The sequence below is a fragment of the Pelophylax lessonae genome, assembly GCF_965119305.1.
Source record: "Pelophylax lessonae genome assembly, chromosome: 3".
NCBI classification, from domain to species: domain Eukaryota; kingdom Metazoa; phylum Chordata; class Amphibia; order Anura; family Ranidae; genus Pelophylax; species Pelophylax lessonae.
This window is the reverse complement of record NC_138770.1, coordinates 71,808,148-71,827,818: the sequence shown is the minus strand read 5'-3', so window position 1 is coordinate 71,827,818 and position 19,671 is coordinate 71,808,148. Positions and strand designations below refer to the sequence as shown.

General features: G+C 42.2%; 1 protein-coding gene across 1 annotated transcript; it reads left to right on the top strand.

The window, feature by feature from the left end:
- Positions 1-2,564: 2,564 nt before the first annotated feature.
- On the top strand, positions 2,565-18,421 carry LOC309550347 (uncharacterized protein; the record flags this gene model as incomplete). Its single annotated transcript, XM_082250744.1, has 2 exons — positions 2,565-2,683; positions 17,824-18,421. 2 exons carry the CDS (start codon positions 2,565-2,567, stop codon positions 18,419-18,421), a joined length of 717 nt encoding a protein of 238 aa, XP_082106870.1.
- Positions 18,422-19,671: the final 1,250 nt, after the last annotated feature.

Here is a 19,671-nt window from a genome sequence, read left to right as displayed (position 1 = left end):
AACACTGCTGATGCAGAAGGAATAGCACCTGCGACACAAAAGGGGGGGGGGCAGCAGTTATGCCATAAATATAATATGTGCTGCTGCGCCACAAAAAAAACCCACTACTGACGCAGAAGGAATAGCACCTGTGACACAAAAGGGTAATAGCAGTTATGCCCTAAATACAATTAGTGCTGCTGAAAAAAACACTGCTGACGCAGAAGGAATAGCACCTGCCACAAAAAAGGGGAGACAGCAATTATGCCCTAAATACAATAAGTGCTGCTGTGCCACAAAGAAACCCCCTGCTGATGCAGAAGGAATAGCACCTTTGACACAAAAGGGGGGACAGCAATTGTGCCCTAAATACAATAAGTGCTGTTGCGCCACAAAAAAAAACTACTGCTTATGCAAAAGGAATAGCACCTGCAACACAAAAGGGGTGACAGCAATTATGTCCTAATTAAAATTAGTGCTGCTACGCCTCAAAATATATATGTTTATATATATATATATATATATATCAATGAAAAAAAATGGGATCAGTGGGGTGACACAGAAGTGTTGTATACACCAACGCTTCAGTAGCCCCACTACACTGTGTTACACAAGAATCACAGCACAGCACTAGACTGAATGGACTACACTGTGTTATACAAAAATCAGCCCTTCACTACACTGCACTGCAATACACCGTGTTATACAAAAATCAGCCCTACACTATGACACTTTAGCCAACTAAATCAAAACAGCATACTACTGTTTCAGGCTTCAACAGTGCAATGCATAGAAACAACAGCTTCTATATAGCACAGCTTTGGAACTAATGAGAAATATATGTGAAAAAAGGTATAGTGCGCTCAACACAGTCATAGATATTAAACATATGACATCTGGGATGACCCAAATATTATGGTGATCTTCATAGAGTGTGAAAAACCATATGTGAAAATTCTTTATGTAAAAACATATAATTTATAACAATCATGAAAAAATATATATATAAAGTCCTCCAAATGATCCAGATAATCTCAAATAGCCAAAGATCAAGCTTCCATCAATAGTGGATCTTCAATCTTGCTAATCTTAGACCAATATGTGAGGGTGAAATAGAAGAAATAGCCTCTTACCAGATAACACTAAACAGTGAGCCTTATTGGTTAATAGGCACTTTCCACACGTGAACGAATGAAATCAAGTGAGGTGACACCTCGGTGGTAGTGCAAACTTCTTACCAGAAGTATGTAGAGGGTAGGCATAAAGCACTGTTGTTTATACCGATGCACCAGATAGAAGGTATCCAATGGTGGCTTCAATGCATGTGCTGAATGTTTCTCCACTCCACCTTATCCAACTCACCGATGTGGCTGGCGATACTGTACTCTAATGTAGCTCCCCCATAACAAAAGATATAAAGTGCCAATAGTGCATTATCCTTTTAAAAAAACTTTATTAGAAAAGAAACACACTTACATGGCAAATGGAAGGAACTGGGCATAAACAATGTTTCCAAGTGTACGAACGTGACCGCCTGCAGTGCAGAACACGTGGTGTGGCGTGACGGCGTGGTGGCGTGGCGTGAGGGGTGAGTATTTTTTCATGATTGTTATAAATTATATGTTTTTACATAAAGAATTTTCACACTGTATGAAGATCACCATAATATTTGGGTCATTCCAGATGTCATATGTTTAATATTTATGATTGTGTTGAGCGCACTATACCTTTTTTCACATTTATTTTCCCCATTTCAGGGCTGCCGCATAATTGTATGGTTAGCGCACCCTATTTTCTTTCACAATGAGAAAATATAACCCGATGAATTAGGGTGAGGGGGAACCACAAAAAATCGAAATCCCTCTACTGGAAAACAATGGTAAACTTTCAATTTGCAGAGGGGGGGAGGTGATGATAACTTTGGGAGATATTTACTTAAACTGGTGCACGCAGAATCTGGCGCAGCTGTGCATGGTAGCCAATCAGCTTCTAACTTCAGCTTATTTAATCAAGCATTGGCGATAAAACTTGGAAGCTGATTGGTTTCTGTGCAGAATTGCACCAGATTTTGCATTCTCCGATTTTAGTAAACAAACTCCTTTGTGTACAGATGCAATGACCAGTGTCTGAGGGAAAGATGTGGACGATTAAATATATGTAAATTTATATGGTGGAGCAATCTGTGTGTGTCCTATGTGTGGGCTCACTCTGGGAAATGACCAATGTGTGTGCTGGATGTTGTTAAATATTCTGATTGTGTTGTAGATTATGGGTACTGCAAGTCATGTGCCTTCTGGGGCGGAATGTCACTGGGGAAATATTAGTTTGTGGGTACTGGAGATGGGATCTCACTGGGGAATAACCAAACTGTTTATCCTGGAGGAGGGATCTCATTGGAGTAAAACTAATGAGTGTGCTGGGAGTGGGATGTCCCTGCAGGAGCATGCTCTGTTCAACTATATTCAAGAATGTAATCCATCAATGACACATGACAAAGTGAAGTTATAACTTACACATTATATTTTTAAGAATAAGAATATGTAAACATAAAACATTCATCCAATATCTCTTAATTGCAGGTTAAAATGGCACGTACCATCTTGACATTGCTGTGCCTGTGGAGTTGCATCATGATGACTGTCACACTGCTTAATGAAACACAAGTCCAAAGAGCGACAGAGTACATCAGAGAACATTTCAATAAGTAAGCATTGTTACTTGCATGTGTAACCATTACAAAAAGTGAGGAACTAAAGTAAATCTGCCAGATAATTTCCAACCCACCTTCCCCAGGATTTCTCCACCTTCCTTACTTTGGCCACCATATTCCATCTGCTCAGTTCCCCACCACTGTCCTCGCTTAAGGCCCATACACACGTACCGATTGTCGGCCGTAAATATTCGGCCGACGTCCGATCGGCCGATTGTAGGCTTGTTAGTATGAGGCTTCCGACAGCCGACAGCGCATTTTCGGCCGAACAGAATCTGTTGTGCAGACTTTAAAATTTTTGTATGTCGACACCAGAACGGCCGATTGTTCGCCAGTCAGTACAGAATTCAGCCGACAATCAGCAGATTTGCAAGACTGGGCATGCTCAGAGAAGAAAAAACACAGGGAAAGTAAACCATCACATGACATCACTTCTGCAGTCGGCTGTTGTTGGCCGACAAAATTCGTGTGCAGTCTTTTGGCATCCCTGGACAAAAGACGGTCGATCGGTCGGCCGACGATCGGTACGTGTGTACGGGGCATTAGTCACCAGCAATTGTCAAAGTACCTAGTGTCAGCAAATGCACACTATCCCATGCTTCTTTGTAACTGGAAGGGAGAGAGTATAAAGAAAGGAAAAGAGGGAGAATAAAAGAATGTGTTAGAAGGAGAAGAAGAGAAGGAAGAAGATCTTTTGTACTATACATAGAAATGCAGAAGCGGACACTCATTTATACTTCATAGCAAATACAGTATCTCACAAAAATGCGTACACCCCTCACATTTTTGTAAATATTTTATTATATCTTTTCATGTGACAACACTGAAGAAATTAAATTTTGCTACAATGTAAATTAGTGAGTGTACAGCTTGTATAACACACAGCCATTAATGTCTAAACCGCTAAACCGCATTAAAGTCTAAAATTGTAGCAAAGTGCCATTTCTTCAGTGTTGTCACATGAAAAGATATTCTAAAATATTTACAAAAATGTGAGGGGTGTACTCACTTTTGTGAGATACTGTATGTTTTATTACTATTAATATTCTGATTACCAAGGGTACATCATCCTGTAGTATGAGAAAGGAAATGACACCCGATAATTTGATTTTAGGAGACCACCAATCACTAGCCTTGTGTTTGATTAAAGGCCTGCATTGATTAGCATTGGGCATGTATAATTTACAGTACACTGTAGCTAGTTCCTGTATCCCAGGTAGGATTCACTGTGCACAGTGGAAGGCTCTATAGTAACTTTCTCATCCAACTGAAACCAACCCTATGAAAGTAGTGTGCATCACATAGGACACAGCAGCTGTGAGAGGCACCCTCTGAAGCCTAGGGGGTACATCAAAGATAGTCAGTGTGGCTTTTGGGAGACTGGGCATCTCTAAACAGATGTTTGTCTGCTACAATGTCCGGAGAATTCAGAAAGCCCAAAGCGGGGAAGATTACAGAGCAGCAAAAGTTTCCACCAAGCAACAGAAGCAAAAGAAACTGAGACAAAAGAGGCAAGGCCGGAGTTCTTCTTTAATGCTTACACTAGTGTGAATGGGCCCCCGAATGTTTATTTTTCTAGTAGTGATTAATATAGAGAGACCTTGTAAAGGGAATAACTTTCTTTTAAACTCATGGTATTTTTTGCCATCATCCAGTAGACATAATTAACAAATTTTTATCCTCTATTTCGTGAAATTTTAAAGGCAACTATTAATTACAATAAGTAAATTATAGTACTATAATTATTTAAAAGACAACGATTCTTTATTTATACATATATAAAATGAACCTTCCGGGTCTGATATACAAAGGATCCAACACCTGACTGTGTATCACAGCAGTAAATGAACATTTGCAACAGTTACATCAAATAGGTGAGACTTATATGGAGCCCTATTTCATTATAAGTAAGATGACCTATCCCAGTGTGGTAATTCCAGTTATTATAGAGGGTATTCATCCATGTTGCATTGGATACAGTGGATGTTACAGTAATACTGGAAATTCAAACGCGTTTCAACATTCAACATATTGTCTTCTTCAGGGAATTTATTTACCACTCTGTAGATATAAATGGCCATCATTTGGTGCATGTCTACTATGTATTCAAGGGTACACGTTGATCACATACATATCAACTTACTTCAAATTAGAGCATTAGAACATTGTAACACTTCCCCAGGGATGTTTGGACATGCTTCACATATCCTTTCTTGCGCACACAAGGACCTTTAGGCAGTGTTGTCCTCCAAAATTACCTCTTAGCAATGATCATATACTCGTCAATGTAAAAGTACAGTAAATAGATAAATGCGAAACAACAGTAGTGGCTATATCCATACCCATACGCTCATTAGCTATATACATATATATACAAACCCGATTCCAAAAAAGTTGGGACACTGAACAAAATGTGAATAAAAACAGGATGCAATGTGTGAAAGTTTCAAATTTCAATATTTTATTCAGAATACAACATAGATGACATATCAAATGTTTAAACTGAGAAAATGTATAATTTTAAGGGAAAAATAAATTGATTTTAAATTTTATGGCATCAATACATCTCAAAAAAGTTGGGACAAGGCCATGTTTACCACTGTGTGGCATCCCCTCTTCATTTTATATCAGTCTGAAAACGTCTGGGGACTGAGGAGACAAGTTGCCCACGTTTAGGAATAGGAATGTTGTCCCATTCTTGTTTAATACATGTTTTTAGTTGCTCAACTGTCTTAGGTCTTCTTTGTTGCATCTTCTTCTTTATGATGCGCCAAATATTTCTATGGATGAAAGATCTGGACTACAGGCTGGCCATTTCAGTACCCGGATCCTTCCTCTATGCAGCCATGATGTTGTAATTGATGCAGTATGTGGTCTGGCATTGTCATGTTGGAAAATGCAAGGTCTTCCCTGCAAGAGACAACATCTGGATGGGAACATATGTTGTTCTATAACTTGGATATACCTTTCACCATTGATGGTGCCTTTCCAGATTTGTAAGCTGCCCATGCCACACTCCTCATGCAACCCCATACCATCAGAGATGCAGGCTTCTGAACTGAGCGCTGAGAACAACTTGGGTTGTCCTTGTCCTCTTTAGTCCGGATGACATGGCGTCCCAGTTTTCCAAAAAGAACTTCAAATTTTGATTCGTCTGACCACAGAACAGTTTTCCACTTTGCCACAGTCCATTTTAAATGAGCCTTGGCCCAGAGAAAACGCCTGCGCTTCTGGATCATGTTTAGATTTGGCCTATAGAGTTTTAGCTGGCAATGGTGAATGGCACGGTGGATTGTGTTCACCGACAATGTTTTCTGGAAGTATTCCTGAGCCCATGTTGTGATTTCCATTACAGTAGCATTCCTGTATGTGATGCAGCACCGTCTAAGGGCCCAAAGATCACGGGCATCCAGTATGGTTTCCCTTGACCCTTACACACAGAGATTGTTCCAGATTCTCTGAAACTTTGGTTGATATTATGCACTGTAGATGATGATAACTTCAAACTCTTTGCAATTTTTCTCTGAGAAACCCCTTTCTGATATTACTCCACTATTTTTCGCCGCAACATTGGGGGAATTGGTGATCCTCTGCCCATCTTGACTTCTGAGGGACACTGCCACTATGAGAGCCTCTTTTTATACCTAATCATGTTGTCATTTGACCGAATAAGTTGCAAATTGGTCCTCCAGCTGTTCCTTATATGTACATTTAACTTTTCCGGCCTCTTATTGCTACCTGTCCCAACTTTTTTGGAATGCGCAGCTCTCATGAAATCCAAAATGAGCAGATATTTGGCATGACATTTCAAAATCTCTTAATTTCAACATTTGATATGTTATCCATATTATATTGTGAATAAAATATAAGTTTATGAGATTTGTAAATTAGTCCATTCCTTTTTTACTCACAATTTGTACAGTGTCCCAACTTTTTTGGAATTGGGTTTGTATATATATATATATATATATATATATATAAAATCCCCATTTCAGTTTGCTAGATAATAGTATATACTCACTTTAAAAGTTTTGTTTGTGTGCATTTTTTCTGGTTATCCCGAGGGAAATCTATGGCAAATCTACTGAGGAGAAGGACAGGGACGCCAGCCTGCTGGATAAGCTCCACTTCCCATACTCCATGTGGGGTGGAGAGGAATTGAGTCTCCATTGGTCCCCGGCTTTCTCCTGTAGTAATCGCGCATGCGCCAACCTGCGCTGCGCGACTGTGTCACAGGCGATCCTCCGGATCCTCCCCATGGACCTATCACGCAGGTGCCGATCATTGCCACAATCACACATGTCCAAGCCAGGAACCCGTAACCCAGGGAACGGGCTGCGACGTAACAGGAGATGCTGCCAACTCTGAAAGTTTCAAGGCCATTAGCCCGATACAAGATCGGGATACATGGAGGCCATGGGTGTACTAGGCCTCCTTAATGGCCTCTAGTATGCCCCAGTACTAAGTCTGGGGCCTTTCTGTGCCAGGTGTGCAACATATGGAGCACTATAGAAGCATACCTTTGCAGTATGCGGGGGGGGGGGGGGTTGTTTGTACCTATAGTTTCACAATAGGCAAACTTTATACCACAGTTATGTATTTCATTTAAAACTATGCAGCAACATTTTTCCATCACTTAGCAACTGCAAAAGAGGAAAACCTAACAAAAACAAAAGAAATATATATATCTCTCTGTGATCATGGTACTAATCTTCATCCATCACGGATACTTTACTTGGTTCATTTTTATAAAATGAAATAAAAATTAAATAACAACAGCCCAGCAAACCAATTTACCAAAGATTTCACAAGGAAACTGACTTTTCTAGGGGAGGTTTGTTGAAGACCCATCTGTACCAATTAGTCAGTAATATTACAACCAAGGACATATTACAATTAAGGACAAAGTCTCCTTATCCATTTTATATGGGGGTATTATTTAATCTGTCTTCCCAGAGGCAAAACCCTCTAGGAAGGGTCTAAAACTTTCTGATTAATTTAATCCCAGGGTAGACGTGGCCTTAAGATGTCTAATTCAGCGCATTTGGCACTGGAGTAGAGTCTTGTTCCAGTCTCCTCCCCTTGTCGGAATATGAAGTCTGTGAAGGGCCATAAAGGTGACCCCTGGCATCCTATATTTTTGTGCTCTCACTACATTTCTACCCAAAGGTAAATATAAATTGCCTATTTTCATACTCTGCATGTGTTTATTTACTAATTTTCTTACATAAAAAGAACCACACTCACAATTCATTAGGTATACAACACCCTTTGTTTTTCAATTTACAAAATGTCTGGCCATACATTTTTTTCTATTAGGCTCCGTTCACATGTCAGCGTATGGATCGCGGGCAGAACCGCCGCGGTTCCGCCCGCGATCCGGAGATTATTGCAAATCGCGGGACACCTGTGAGTTGCCCGTTGATTTGCAATAGCCCCCCAAACGCTGAGCGATGTTGCCGCGATTTCCGCCTGCCGAATCGCGGTAACATTGCGCAAAAAAAATCGCGGGACGCAATACACTCCAAAGAAGCTCTTGTACTTTTTTGGGCGTAATGCAAATTTTTTTTGCGCGATGTTACCGCGATTCGGCAGGCGGAAATCACGGCAACATCGCTCAGCGTTTGGGGGGCTATTGCAAATCAACGGGCAACGCACAGGCGTTGCCCGTTGCAATAATCTGCAATAATCTCCGGATCGCGGGTGGAACCGCGGTGGTTCTGCCCGCGATCCATACGCTGACATGTGAACGGAGCCTTAGGGAATGTTGTTTCTTTGCATTTCTTAATGACCAAACATTGGGCACATCCTCCACAGGGGGATTTTCCCACATCCCTGCAAGGGTCTTTCCTCAGTTCCCCTTTATACTCACTGTGTACTAGGGACTCCTGTATTGACCCTGCTTTCTTAAAGGTAATTGAAGGGGCAGGGGTAACCAGATTACCTATTATAGGGTCATCTGTTAGAATTGACCAGTGTTATTTTAAGACTTTCCTCATGTTCATTAGAGAATCCCAAAATCACTGTGGTCGTATCACCTGTTTCATTCATTTTAGATTTTGTATTTTTCCTAAAGAGAATGTCCTGTCTATTTTTAACTCTGACACGATTAAATGCTTTTTTCAGTCAATATTTTTTGTTCATCGGCTTCCTTTTGGAAGTCCTCATATGTAGTACATTTCCGTCTAATACACAAAAATTGGCTTTAGGGATTTAATTTTTTTGCGGTTTTGGGTGGTTGCCAGCTGTTTTATACATCTAAAAAGGTTACCTGATGTTGGTTGTAGGTCATTGTAAATAATAAATTCCAAGTATTTTGATTCATTTTTTTCAGGCACTCCTAATTAGGTGCTCAGGGCCATTCCAAACTATCAAAATGTCGTCTATGTACCTCTGCCACAATAGAATGTGGTGGAAGTATATAGACAAGTCGTCGTTGGATTAAAAAGTCCTGCTCCCACATCCCCAGGTATAAATTTGCATAGGATGGGGCACAACTTGTCCCCATCGCTACGCGACACACCTGGAGATAATGGGAGCCTTAAAAGGAGAAAAGATTGTGGTATAAAATAAATTAAAGCATTTGTAAAATAAATTCTTTAAATTTCCAATCATGCATACTGTGTTGACGCAAGACATGCCTCACTGCGGCTAATCCTTTCTCATGTGGTATGCAGTTATATAATGACTCAACATCAATAGTTACCAGAAAAGCTGTTTCATGGTTTTCCATAATTTCTAGTATCTAATATATATATATATAAATATAATACCCCATATGAAATTGATAAGGAGACTATGTCCTTGGTTATAATTTTACTGACTAATTGGCACAGATGGGTCTTCAACAAATCTCCCCTAGAAAAGTCACTTTCCTTGTGAAATCTATAGTTAAATTGGTTTGCTGGTTTATTGTTTTTATTTTTTATTTTTAGTTTGTTTTATAAAAATGAGTATTGTATCCGTGACGGATGAAGATTAGTACCATGATCACGGAGAGATATATACATTTCTTTTGTTGTTGTTATGTTTTCCTCTTCTTTTTTGTAGTTGGGAAGTGATGGAAAAATGTTGCTTCATAGTTTTAAATTAAAACCATAACCGTGGTATGAAGTTTGCTTATTGTGAAACAATATGTACAACACACCCCCCGTGATGTAAAGGTATGCTGCTATAGTCCTCCATATGTTAAACACTCGGCACTGAAAGGCCCCAGACTTAGTACTGGGGCATACTAGAGGCCATTTAGGAAGCCTAGTACACCCGTAGCCTCCATTTATCCATGATCTTGTATCGGGCTAATGGCTTTAAAATTTTATGTGTCGGCGGCATGGCCTCCCTGGCTTGGGCATGCGCGATTGTGGCAATGATCGGCGCCTGCGTGATGGGTCCAGGGGGAGGATCCGGAACGCAGGTTGTCACATGCGCGATTGCTACAATAGAACGCCGGGGACCAACAGAGATGCCATTCCTCTCCACTCCCCCCACGGAGTACGGTAAGTGGAGCCAGGGGGAGGATCGCCTGTGACGCAATCACGCAGTGCAGGCTGGCGCACGTGCGATTGTTACAAGAGAACGCCAGGGACCAACAGAGACGCCATTCCTCTCCACTTCACATGGAGAACGGGAAGTGGAGCTGATCCAGGAGGCTGGCATCCCCATCCTTCTCCCTGATAAGAGGGGATTTGCAATATTTTTCCCCTGGGATAACCAGAAAAAATGCACACAAACAAAACTTTTAAAGTGAGTATACACTATTATCTAGAAAATTGAAATGGGGATTATATATATATATATATATATATATATATATATATATATATATAGCTAATTAGTGTACGGATATAGTCACTACTGTTGTTTGGCATTTATCTATTCACATTGGCGAGTATATGATCATTACTAAGAGGGATAATTTGGAGGACAACACTGCCTAAAGGTTCTTGTGTGTGCAAGAGAGGATATGTGAAGTATGCCCAAACATCCCTGGAGAAGTGTTACAATGTTCTAATGCTCTAATTTGAAGTAAGTTGATATGTATGTGATTAATGTTTACTCTTGAATACATAGTAGTCATGTACTTAACGATGGCCATTTATATCTACAGAGTGGTACATAAATTCCCAGAAGAAGACAATATGCTGAATATTGAAACGCGTTGGAATTTCCAGTATTACTGTAACATCCACTGTATCCAATGCAACATGGATGAATACCCTCTGTAATAACTGGAATTACCACACTGGAATAAGTAATCTTACTTATAATGAAATAGGGCTCCATATACGTTTACTTATGTGATGTAACTGTTGCAAATGTTGTTCATTTACTGCTGCGATACACAGTGATGTGTTGGATCCTTTGTATCAGACCCGGAGGGGGGATTTTTTATATGTATAACTAAAGAATCATTGTCTTATTATAGTGCTCAAATTTCCTTATTGTAATCAATTGTTGCCTTTAACCACTTTACCGCTGAGTACTGGAATAGTACTGCGGCAAAGTGGCTCGTTCCCGTCTGACGACGTAGACCTACGTCGCCAGACTCCTCCCCTGTAGGCGGCGCTCGCGCGCCGCCGGAGGCGCGCTCCCGCTGTTTTCATTCACAGCGGGAGTCGGGCCAGGGGAGGAGCAGCGGCGATTGCCGCTGCTCTGCCCCGATCTAGTGTGGAGATCCGCCCGCCTGTGTAAACACAAGCGGGAGGATCTCCTCAGTGACAGGGAGTGACAGATCGGAGTGTTCAGCATAGCTGGACATCCGATCTGTCCCTGTCTCACACAGTCACCTCCCCCCCCCACACGTCAGTAAGCACCAGGCATACATTAACCCCTCCCTCTCCAATAAAATTAACCCCTTCCCTGCCAGTGTCATTTTTACAGTAACAGTGCATATTTATAGCACTGATTACTGTAGTAATGTCACTGGTACCCCCAAAAGTGTCAAAAATGTCAGTCAAGGGTCCGATCTGTCTGCCGCAATGTCGCAGTCCCGCAAAAAAAAACGCAGATCGCCGCCATTACTCGTTAAAAAAAAAAAAACACCAAAAATGACATAAATCTTTCCCTTTGTTAGTAAACGCAATAACTTTTGCGCAAACCAATCAAAATACGCTTATTGCGATTTTTTTTTTTTTACCAAACATGGGTAGCATAAAACAAATTGGCCCAAAATTTAAAAAAAAATTGGTTTTTACATCTTTTTTGGGGGGAATTTCATATAAAAAAATGTTAAAAATATTGTTATTTTTTCAAAATAAACGCTCTTTTTTTGTTTATAGCGCAAAAAGTAAAAATCGAACAGGTGATCAAATACCACCAAAAGAAAGCTCTGTTTGTGGGAAAAAAAGGACGTCAATTTCGTTTGGGTACGGCGTCGCACGACCGCGCAATTGTCAGTTAAAGTCGCACAGCGCCAATTCGCGCCCAGTGGCCCAGACGTAAGAGAGCAAAATGCTCTAGTGGTAAAGTGGTTAAAATCCCACAAAATAGAGGATAGCTATCTGCTGCCATAACCCCGGTATTTAACGTCAAAGTACCAACGTACTACATACACGGTGGGCGAAGTGGTTAAAGACATTACCATGTACCACCACCTGCAAAATAAATTCTACTGCGGTGATGTCACATATGTGTTTTTTTTATCTAAAACACACTGACCCTAACACTGACATATGCACTGTCACCAACTGACACTCAGGGTCCGTTCACACCTACAGAAAACAAAGAGACAGAGCGCACACCGCCCTAGTGTAACACCGTTTATTAAAGGATAGTAAAGCCATAAAACCAGGTACTCACAAGCAGAACAGATGTCATGCATAGAAATGTATTCCCTGATATAGTATAAACAGAGGGCTCTCCTCCTCGCATCGCCGGGTCGGCTGCTCGTCCTACACTGTCGGACCTTAACATCCGGCTGAGCCTTCCGCTTAGCAACCCCAGCGCAGGCGCACGATACACAGTCACTCTGAGGCGGAAGGCTCAGCCGGATGTTACGGTCCGACAGTGTAGGACGAGCAGCCGAGCCGGCGATGCGAGGAGGAGAGCGCTCTGTTCATACTATATCGGGGAATACATTTCTATGCATGACATCTGTTCTGCTTGTGAGTACCTGGTTTTATGGCTTTACTATCCTTTAATAAACGGTGTTACACTAGGGCGGTGTGCTCTCTGTCTCTTTGTTTGCTGTACAGTTTCTCTGCCTCACATCCCAATGGAGGGTTAGGAGAGCTGCCACGCTTTATCATGTTTGTTTCACCGTTGGCTTGAAAACTTTTTGAAAGTGCTTGAAACTGTTATCCAGGATCTGCGCATGGACTGGTAATGTTTGATTTTCTTTGTGTCCGTTCACACCTAGGCATTCCAGATCGAGGATGGAATTGCCCAAATTCTGCCCTCGCTTCCCAAATCAACGCAAAATGTGAAATGCGTTTGTATTCTAGGCAGAATAGCGGCGATTCTGCCAGCGATCTGGAATGCCTAGGTGTGAACGGAGCCTAACTGAAAATGAAACTGACACTAACGGACATTTACACTGACATTAAAGAGGAAGTAAACTTCCTCTACTGACCTTTACCTATAGGTAAGCCTATAATAAGGCTTACCTATAGATGGTGTAAATATCTTCTAAACATGTAACCGTTTAGGAGATATTTACATTACATGCAGCCAGTGATATGACTGGTGGATGCCTCTCCTTCCGAGCCCTGTGGCATGAACCGCAGCGCATGCACAGGAGTGAAGATATCGCGGCTCCAGCCAGTCACAGATCTGAAGCCTGCAAACCCTTTAGCAAGACGGGTGTAGAAGTGGCTGCAGCGCTGACATCACAGTTTCCCTGTCAGCGCTGTGAAGTGTGACTAATTGTGGACTCTCTACCTTTAGTAAATAAACCCCTAACTGACACTAACACTCACTACACTAGATCAAGCCCTTAACTAGGTAAAGGGATTGTAAGGGCAGAAGGCTTTTTTATCTTAATGCATTCTATGCATTAAGATTTAAAAAAAAACCTTCTGTGTGCAGCAGCCCCTCTCAGCCCCCCTAATACTTACTTGAGCCTGTCTTTATCCAGCAATGTTGGGGGAGTGTCTAAGCTGCCTGGGACTCTCCCCCCCCCCCCCCCCATTGGCTGAGACAGCATCACTGCGCCATTGGCTCCTGCTGCTGTCAATCAAAGTCAGTCAGCCAATCAGGAGAGAGAGGGGGCGGGGGCGGGGGCGGGTTGAGGCTCCATGTCTGAATGGACACAGGGAGCTGCTTGCTGTGGGGGCACTGAACAGGAGGGAGGGGCCAGGAGCACCGAGGAAGGAGCCGAGAAGAGGAGGATCCGGGCTTCTCTGTGCAAAACCAACTGCACAGAGGAGGTAAATATAACATGTTTGTTTAAAAAAAAATATGAGACTTGAATCTTTATTTTTTTAACAGACATATTTTTTGTTTTTTTTGTTTGTTTGTTTGCAAGCCTGTCCTCTAGAAAGAAGAAAAAGGCACAATGTATCTTCTCCTCGCTAGAAGGAGAGTGTGTTGTTTATCCTCTTCACGGAGGAAAACCAACACAGGGGCAGGCTACAGGTTTATTGATCACTGTGATAGCCAATCAGTGGCTATTACAGCAATCACGTGATCAGGATCTGGTTCCCCAGGTCCCAATTGTTAGTAGACACCCAGGGGCTGTCATCAAACACAAGAACACTTGTATGTAGCACACAAATTTAAAGCCCAATTTCTGGACTTCCTACTACTGTGTTGTAAAAAAGTTAAACTCCAATTTGTGTCTTGTGTGGGTTACTTAGTTATTTATGGGTGGTGGAGTGGTGGTCAGGCAGTATAAGAGGAACATTCATCTTTAACCACTTTAAGATCTGAAGGATTTGCCCCCTTCCTGACCAGGCCCTATTTTGCGAACCGGCACTGCATTACTTTAACGGACAATTGCGCGGTCGTTCGATGCTGTACCCAAACTAAATTTACATCCTTTTTCCCCCACAAATAGAGCTTTCTTTTGGTAGTGTTTGATCACCTCTGCGAATTTTATTTTTTTACGCTATAAACAAAAAAATAACGACAATTTTGAAAAAAAAAAACACAATATTTTTCACATTCTGCTACATGGCATTCTCAAAAAATAAATAAATAAAAATGTTTAAAACAAAATTTTTTAACATTTTAGGCAAATTTGTTTTCTGCTACATATTTTTGGTTAAATAAAAATTGCAATAAGCGTATTTGGTTGGCTTGCGCAAAAGTTATCGTGTCTGCTAACTACAGGAAAGGTTTATGTAATTTTTATTGTTTTTTTTTTACTAGTAACGGCGGGGATCTGCAATTTTTTGCGGGACTGCGACATTGCGGCAGACAGATCGGACCTGTAACTGACATTTTTGACACTTTTGGGGGTGCCAGTGACATAACTACAGTAATCAGTGCTAAAAATATGCACTGTTACTGTAATAATGCCATTGGCAGGGAAGGGGTTAACCCTGTGGGTAATCAAGGGGTTAAATGTGAGCCTAGGGGAGTGATTCTAACTGTGGGGGGGCGTGGCTTCTGAAATGGCCATAGAGACCTGTGATCCTATATAGAAGGATCACATGGGCTCTGTGATCATTTCAGGGAGAAGGGCGGTCAGATGTGTTTACAACAGCCGACCGACCTTCTCTCTCAGCGGGGAGCGATCACGGGTGTCAGGTGGCAATCGGAGCCACCTGCCTGCTGCATCGGCTTCCCTGTTGCTGAATGGGGGCAGGAGCGTGCCGGCTGCGGCACGCGCTCGTCCCGTAGCTTCCCGTGCGCAACCGACATAGGTCTACGTCGGTTTGCGCAGGAGAGCCACCCTGCCACAGTAAAAAGGCGTCGGGTGGTCGGGAAGTGGTTACGGTCATCACAGGACAAGGGGGCACTCTTTACGTCTAGAAGAAAACAGATTTAGTATCCAAATACGGAAAGGTTTCTTCACCGTAAGAGCTATGAAAATGTGGAATAGACTCCCTCCAGAGGTGGTTCTGGCCAGCTCAGTAGATTGCTTTAAAAAAGGCCTGGATTCTTTCCTAAGTGTACATAATATAACTGGGTACTGATATTTATGGGTAAAGTTGATCCAGGGAATATCTGATTGCCTCTCAGGGGATCAGGAAGGAATTTTTTTCCCCCTGCTGTAGCAAATTGGATCGTGCTTTGCTGGGGTTTTTTGCCTTCCTCTGGATCAACTGGTATAGGATTGTGCATATGGGGTTGTATGGTTTGGTTTTCATTACTGTTTTTTTTTTTTTTTGTTGGTTGAACCGGATGGACTTGTCTTTTTTCAACCTGACTAACTATGTAACTATGTAACAGACAGCAAGATTTTTTTTGGGGTACCAGTGACATTACTACATAAAAATCGCAATAAGCGTATTTGGTTGGTTTGCACAAAAGTTATTATGTCTACTAACTACGGGAAAGATTTATGTCATTTTTATTGTTTTTTTTTGGTTTTTTTACTAGTAATGTCGGGGATCTGCAATTTTTTGTGGGACTGCGACATTCTGGCGGACAAATCGGACCCCTAACTGACATTTTTGACACTTTTGGGGGGACCAGTGACCATACTACAGTAATCAGTGCTAAAAAATATGCACTGTTACTGTAATAATGACACTGACAGGGAAGGGGTTAACAGTGATTAAGGAGTTAAATGTGAGCCTAGGCGAGTGATTCTAGCTGTGGGGGGGGGGCGTGGCTTGTGAAATGATCACAGAGACCTGTGATCCTATATAGGTGCACTCTGGGTCATTCCAGGGAAAAGAACGCTCAGCTGTGTTTACAACAGCTGACCATTCTCTCTCAGCGGGGGGCGATCGCGGGTGGCCGGTGGCAATCGTAGTCCCCGCTGACGAGTGGGAATGAAAGCACGCAGGTAGCAGCGCGCACGATCGTGTCCTAGCTGCAGGCACACGACCGACATAGACCTTTGTTGGTTTGCGCAGGAGGGGCTGCCTGCTGCAGTAAAACTGCGGTGGGCGGTTCGGAAGTGGTTAAAATAAAGTTTCAGTTGGGCTTTAACCACGTAAGCCCCGGAAGATTTTACCCCTTTCCTGACCAGGCCCTATTTTGCGATTCGCACTGCGTGATTTTAAGGGACAATTGCGCGGTCGTGCAACGCTGTACCTAAACGAATTGGACGTCCTTTTTTTCCCCACAAACAGAGCTTTCTTTTGGTGGTATTTGATCACCTGTGCGATTTTTTTATCATGCGCTATAAACAAAAAAAGAGCATAAATTTTGAAAAAATAACAATATTTTTCACATTTTTTTATATGAAATTCCCCCCAAAAAAATGTAAAAATCAAAATTTTTTAATATTTTTGGCCAATTTGTTTTCTGCTACATATGTTTGGTAAAAAAAAATCGCAATAAGCGTATTTTGACTGATTTGCGCAAAAGTTATTGCGTTTACTAACTACGGGAAAGATGTTTGTCATTTTTGTTGTTTTTTTTTTTAAGGAGTAATGGCGGCGATCTGCGTTTTTTTTTTCGGGACTGCAACATTGCGGAGGACAGACCGGACCCTTGACTGACATTTTTGACACTTTTGGGGGTACCAGTGACATTACTACAGTAATCAGTGCTATACATATGCACTGTTATTGTAAAAATGACACTGGCAGGGAAGGGGTTAACTTTATTGGAGAGGGAGGGGTTAAGTGTGTCCCTAGGGGCGTGTTTCTAACTGTGCAGGGATGTGGCTTTTCATGTAACAGCAGAGATCAACGGTCCTATATAACAGGACTGTATGATCTGTGCTGTTACACAGGGGAGAATGACAGGCGGCTGTGTTTACATTAGCCGCCTGCCTTCCTCCCTCTCCATCTGACGATCGCGAGTGCCCGGCGGACATCGGGTCGCCCGTCACTCGCACGGAGGTGTCTGTGAACGAGCGGGGGCGGGAGTGCCTCCGATGGCGCGTGCTCGCCCCCTGTTGGCTCACAGGCTAGTGACGTACCGGTACGTCACTTTGCAAGCACGGGGCTGACCGCCGCAGTATATGTACTTGCGGCGGCCAGCAAGTGGTTAAAATAACATGTTTTCTCTTAAATGTTTTGATTTTATTTTTTTTTATTTTTTATGTTTTTTTTTTTTTTTAATAAATTCAGAGAAGAAAAAGATCAGTATGCATATGCTGTTGTTTTCTCCAATCAAGATCTTCAAAATCTCAGTACCAGCGATCCCCAAATCTTACAAACAGAAAACGCCAGTGAAATTGCCGAAGTCTTAAATGATGACACAGACATCTACAAAGGAAGCCAGATGGTTTTGGCAAAATACAAACGAGGGAGGACTAGTAAGAAAAACATTCACTCTGAATATCGTCTGCTGTTTCCACAAACCAACAGCAGTGTCTCCCCTGTCCAGGATTTGCTGAATACGAATCCTGACGCCGCCTGTGCCATCTTCTACACTCTGAACTCCCCATGTGTGGGCAAGTGCGCCAACACCAAGAACGACAAGAATATCATCCAGAAACTTTCGGTGTTTGATAAATTTAACAACAAAAATGACAAAGCATTTGTATACAAAAAATTGTATCGTAAGGATGTCGAGGGAAAAAAAAACATTTGGGGTGGTTTGATGGAAATTAATAAGAAAATGGATGTGTATCGCTGCTTTAATGGCCAATGCCTCAATTGCTTTCTAACCTTGAAAATCAAAAACAAATACACATACCCAAACAAAAACTTCTGTCTAATGTGACAAAAATGAATTACAGCCCATTCACACTGATCCGACATAGACCGCGACTTGGTCAGCCTGACAAGTCGCGGTCCGTCGCGTCCCATAGTGTAGTACAGGAACCGTTCTAATAGGAGCGACACAAGTCGCTCCGACTTAGAAAAAGGTTCCTGTACTACTTCGGGGCGACCTGGAGCGACTTGCATAGACATTCATTTTATGAAGTCCGTGCAAGTCGCGCCGAAGTCGCGCTGCACGCGACTTCACAGGTCGCCCCCGAAGTCGGATTCGACATAGTATGAACGGAGTCTTAAGGAAGCACACTTATTGGTACCTGAATTCATTATTTTCTACTATCTCTGAAAGTCCAGCTTCCTTCAAAACCTCTTTAGTTTAAGATACAGTGGGGGAGGGCTAAAGCCTTTGTCTTGTCCTTATTGCTTGCTATGTTCCTATTAGAGAGATTTCCTCTCTTTTCCTGTTTTTCACCCAGAAAAAAGAAGCAAGGGGGAACTCTCTAGCCGAAGAACAAAGGCAATAATAAAAATTGTAATAAAAAAAAAATAGAAAAAATATGTACCGGTTAAGGGCAATTTCCTCTGCCTACCTGTTCAGTCTATAACCATCAAGAAGACAACAGGAAGTGAATGGAAATCTCTCCACTGAAAACATGAATATTTGTGTAACCCTTTACAGGTCTGACATTTCCTCGGATTTTTCTGTCTAAAAATAAAAGTATAATCACTGCACAGCAAAACATGGTCTTGGATCCTCTTATTTTTGTGTAATATATATGGCTGGACGGCGAAATAAATAAACAACACCGTAAGAGTCGGTTCACACTGGGGCGACACGACTCCTTACTGTTTCGGGGGCGACTTGTGCATTCCCATGCACCACGACTTCGGAGCGACTTGCATGGACTTCACATAATGGAAGTCTATGCAAGTCGCTCCGAGGTCGCCCCGAAATAGTACAGGACCCCTTTTCTAAGTCTGAGCGACTTGTGTAGCTCCTATTAGAACGGGTCCTGTAGCGGTCAATGGACCGCGAGGGAGCGCGACTTGTCAGGCTGACAAGTCGCCTGACAAGTCGCGCTAGTGTGAACCGACTCTTAAAGTGGTATTAACCCCTTCAGCCCTGGAAGGTTTTCCCCCCTTGATGACCAGGCCATTTTTTGCGATTCAGCACTGCATCAGGGCTGGCCCAAGGCATTGTGCTGCCTGGGTCCAAGAATGAAATGCTGCTCCCCCCCAAAAAAAAAATTCACG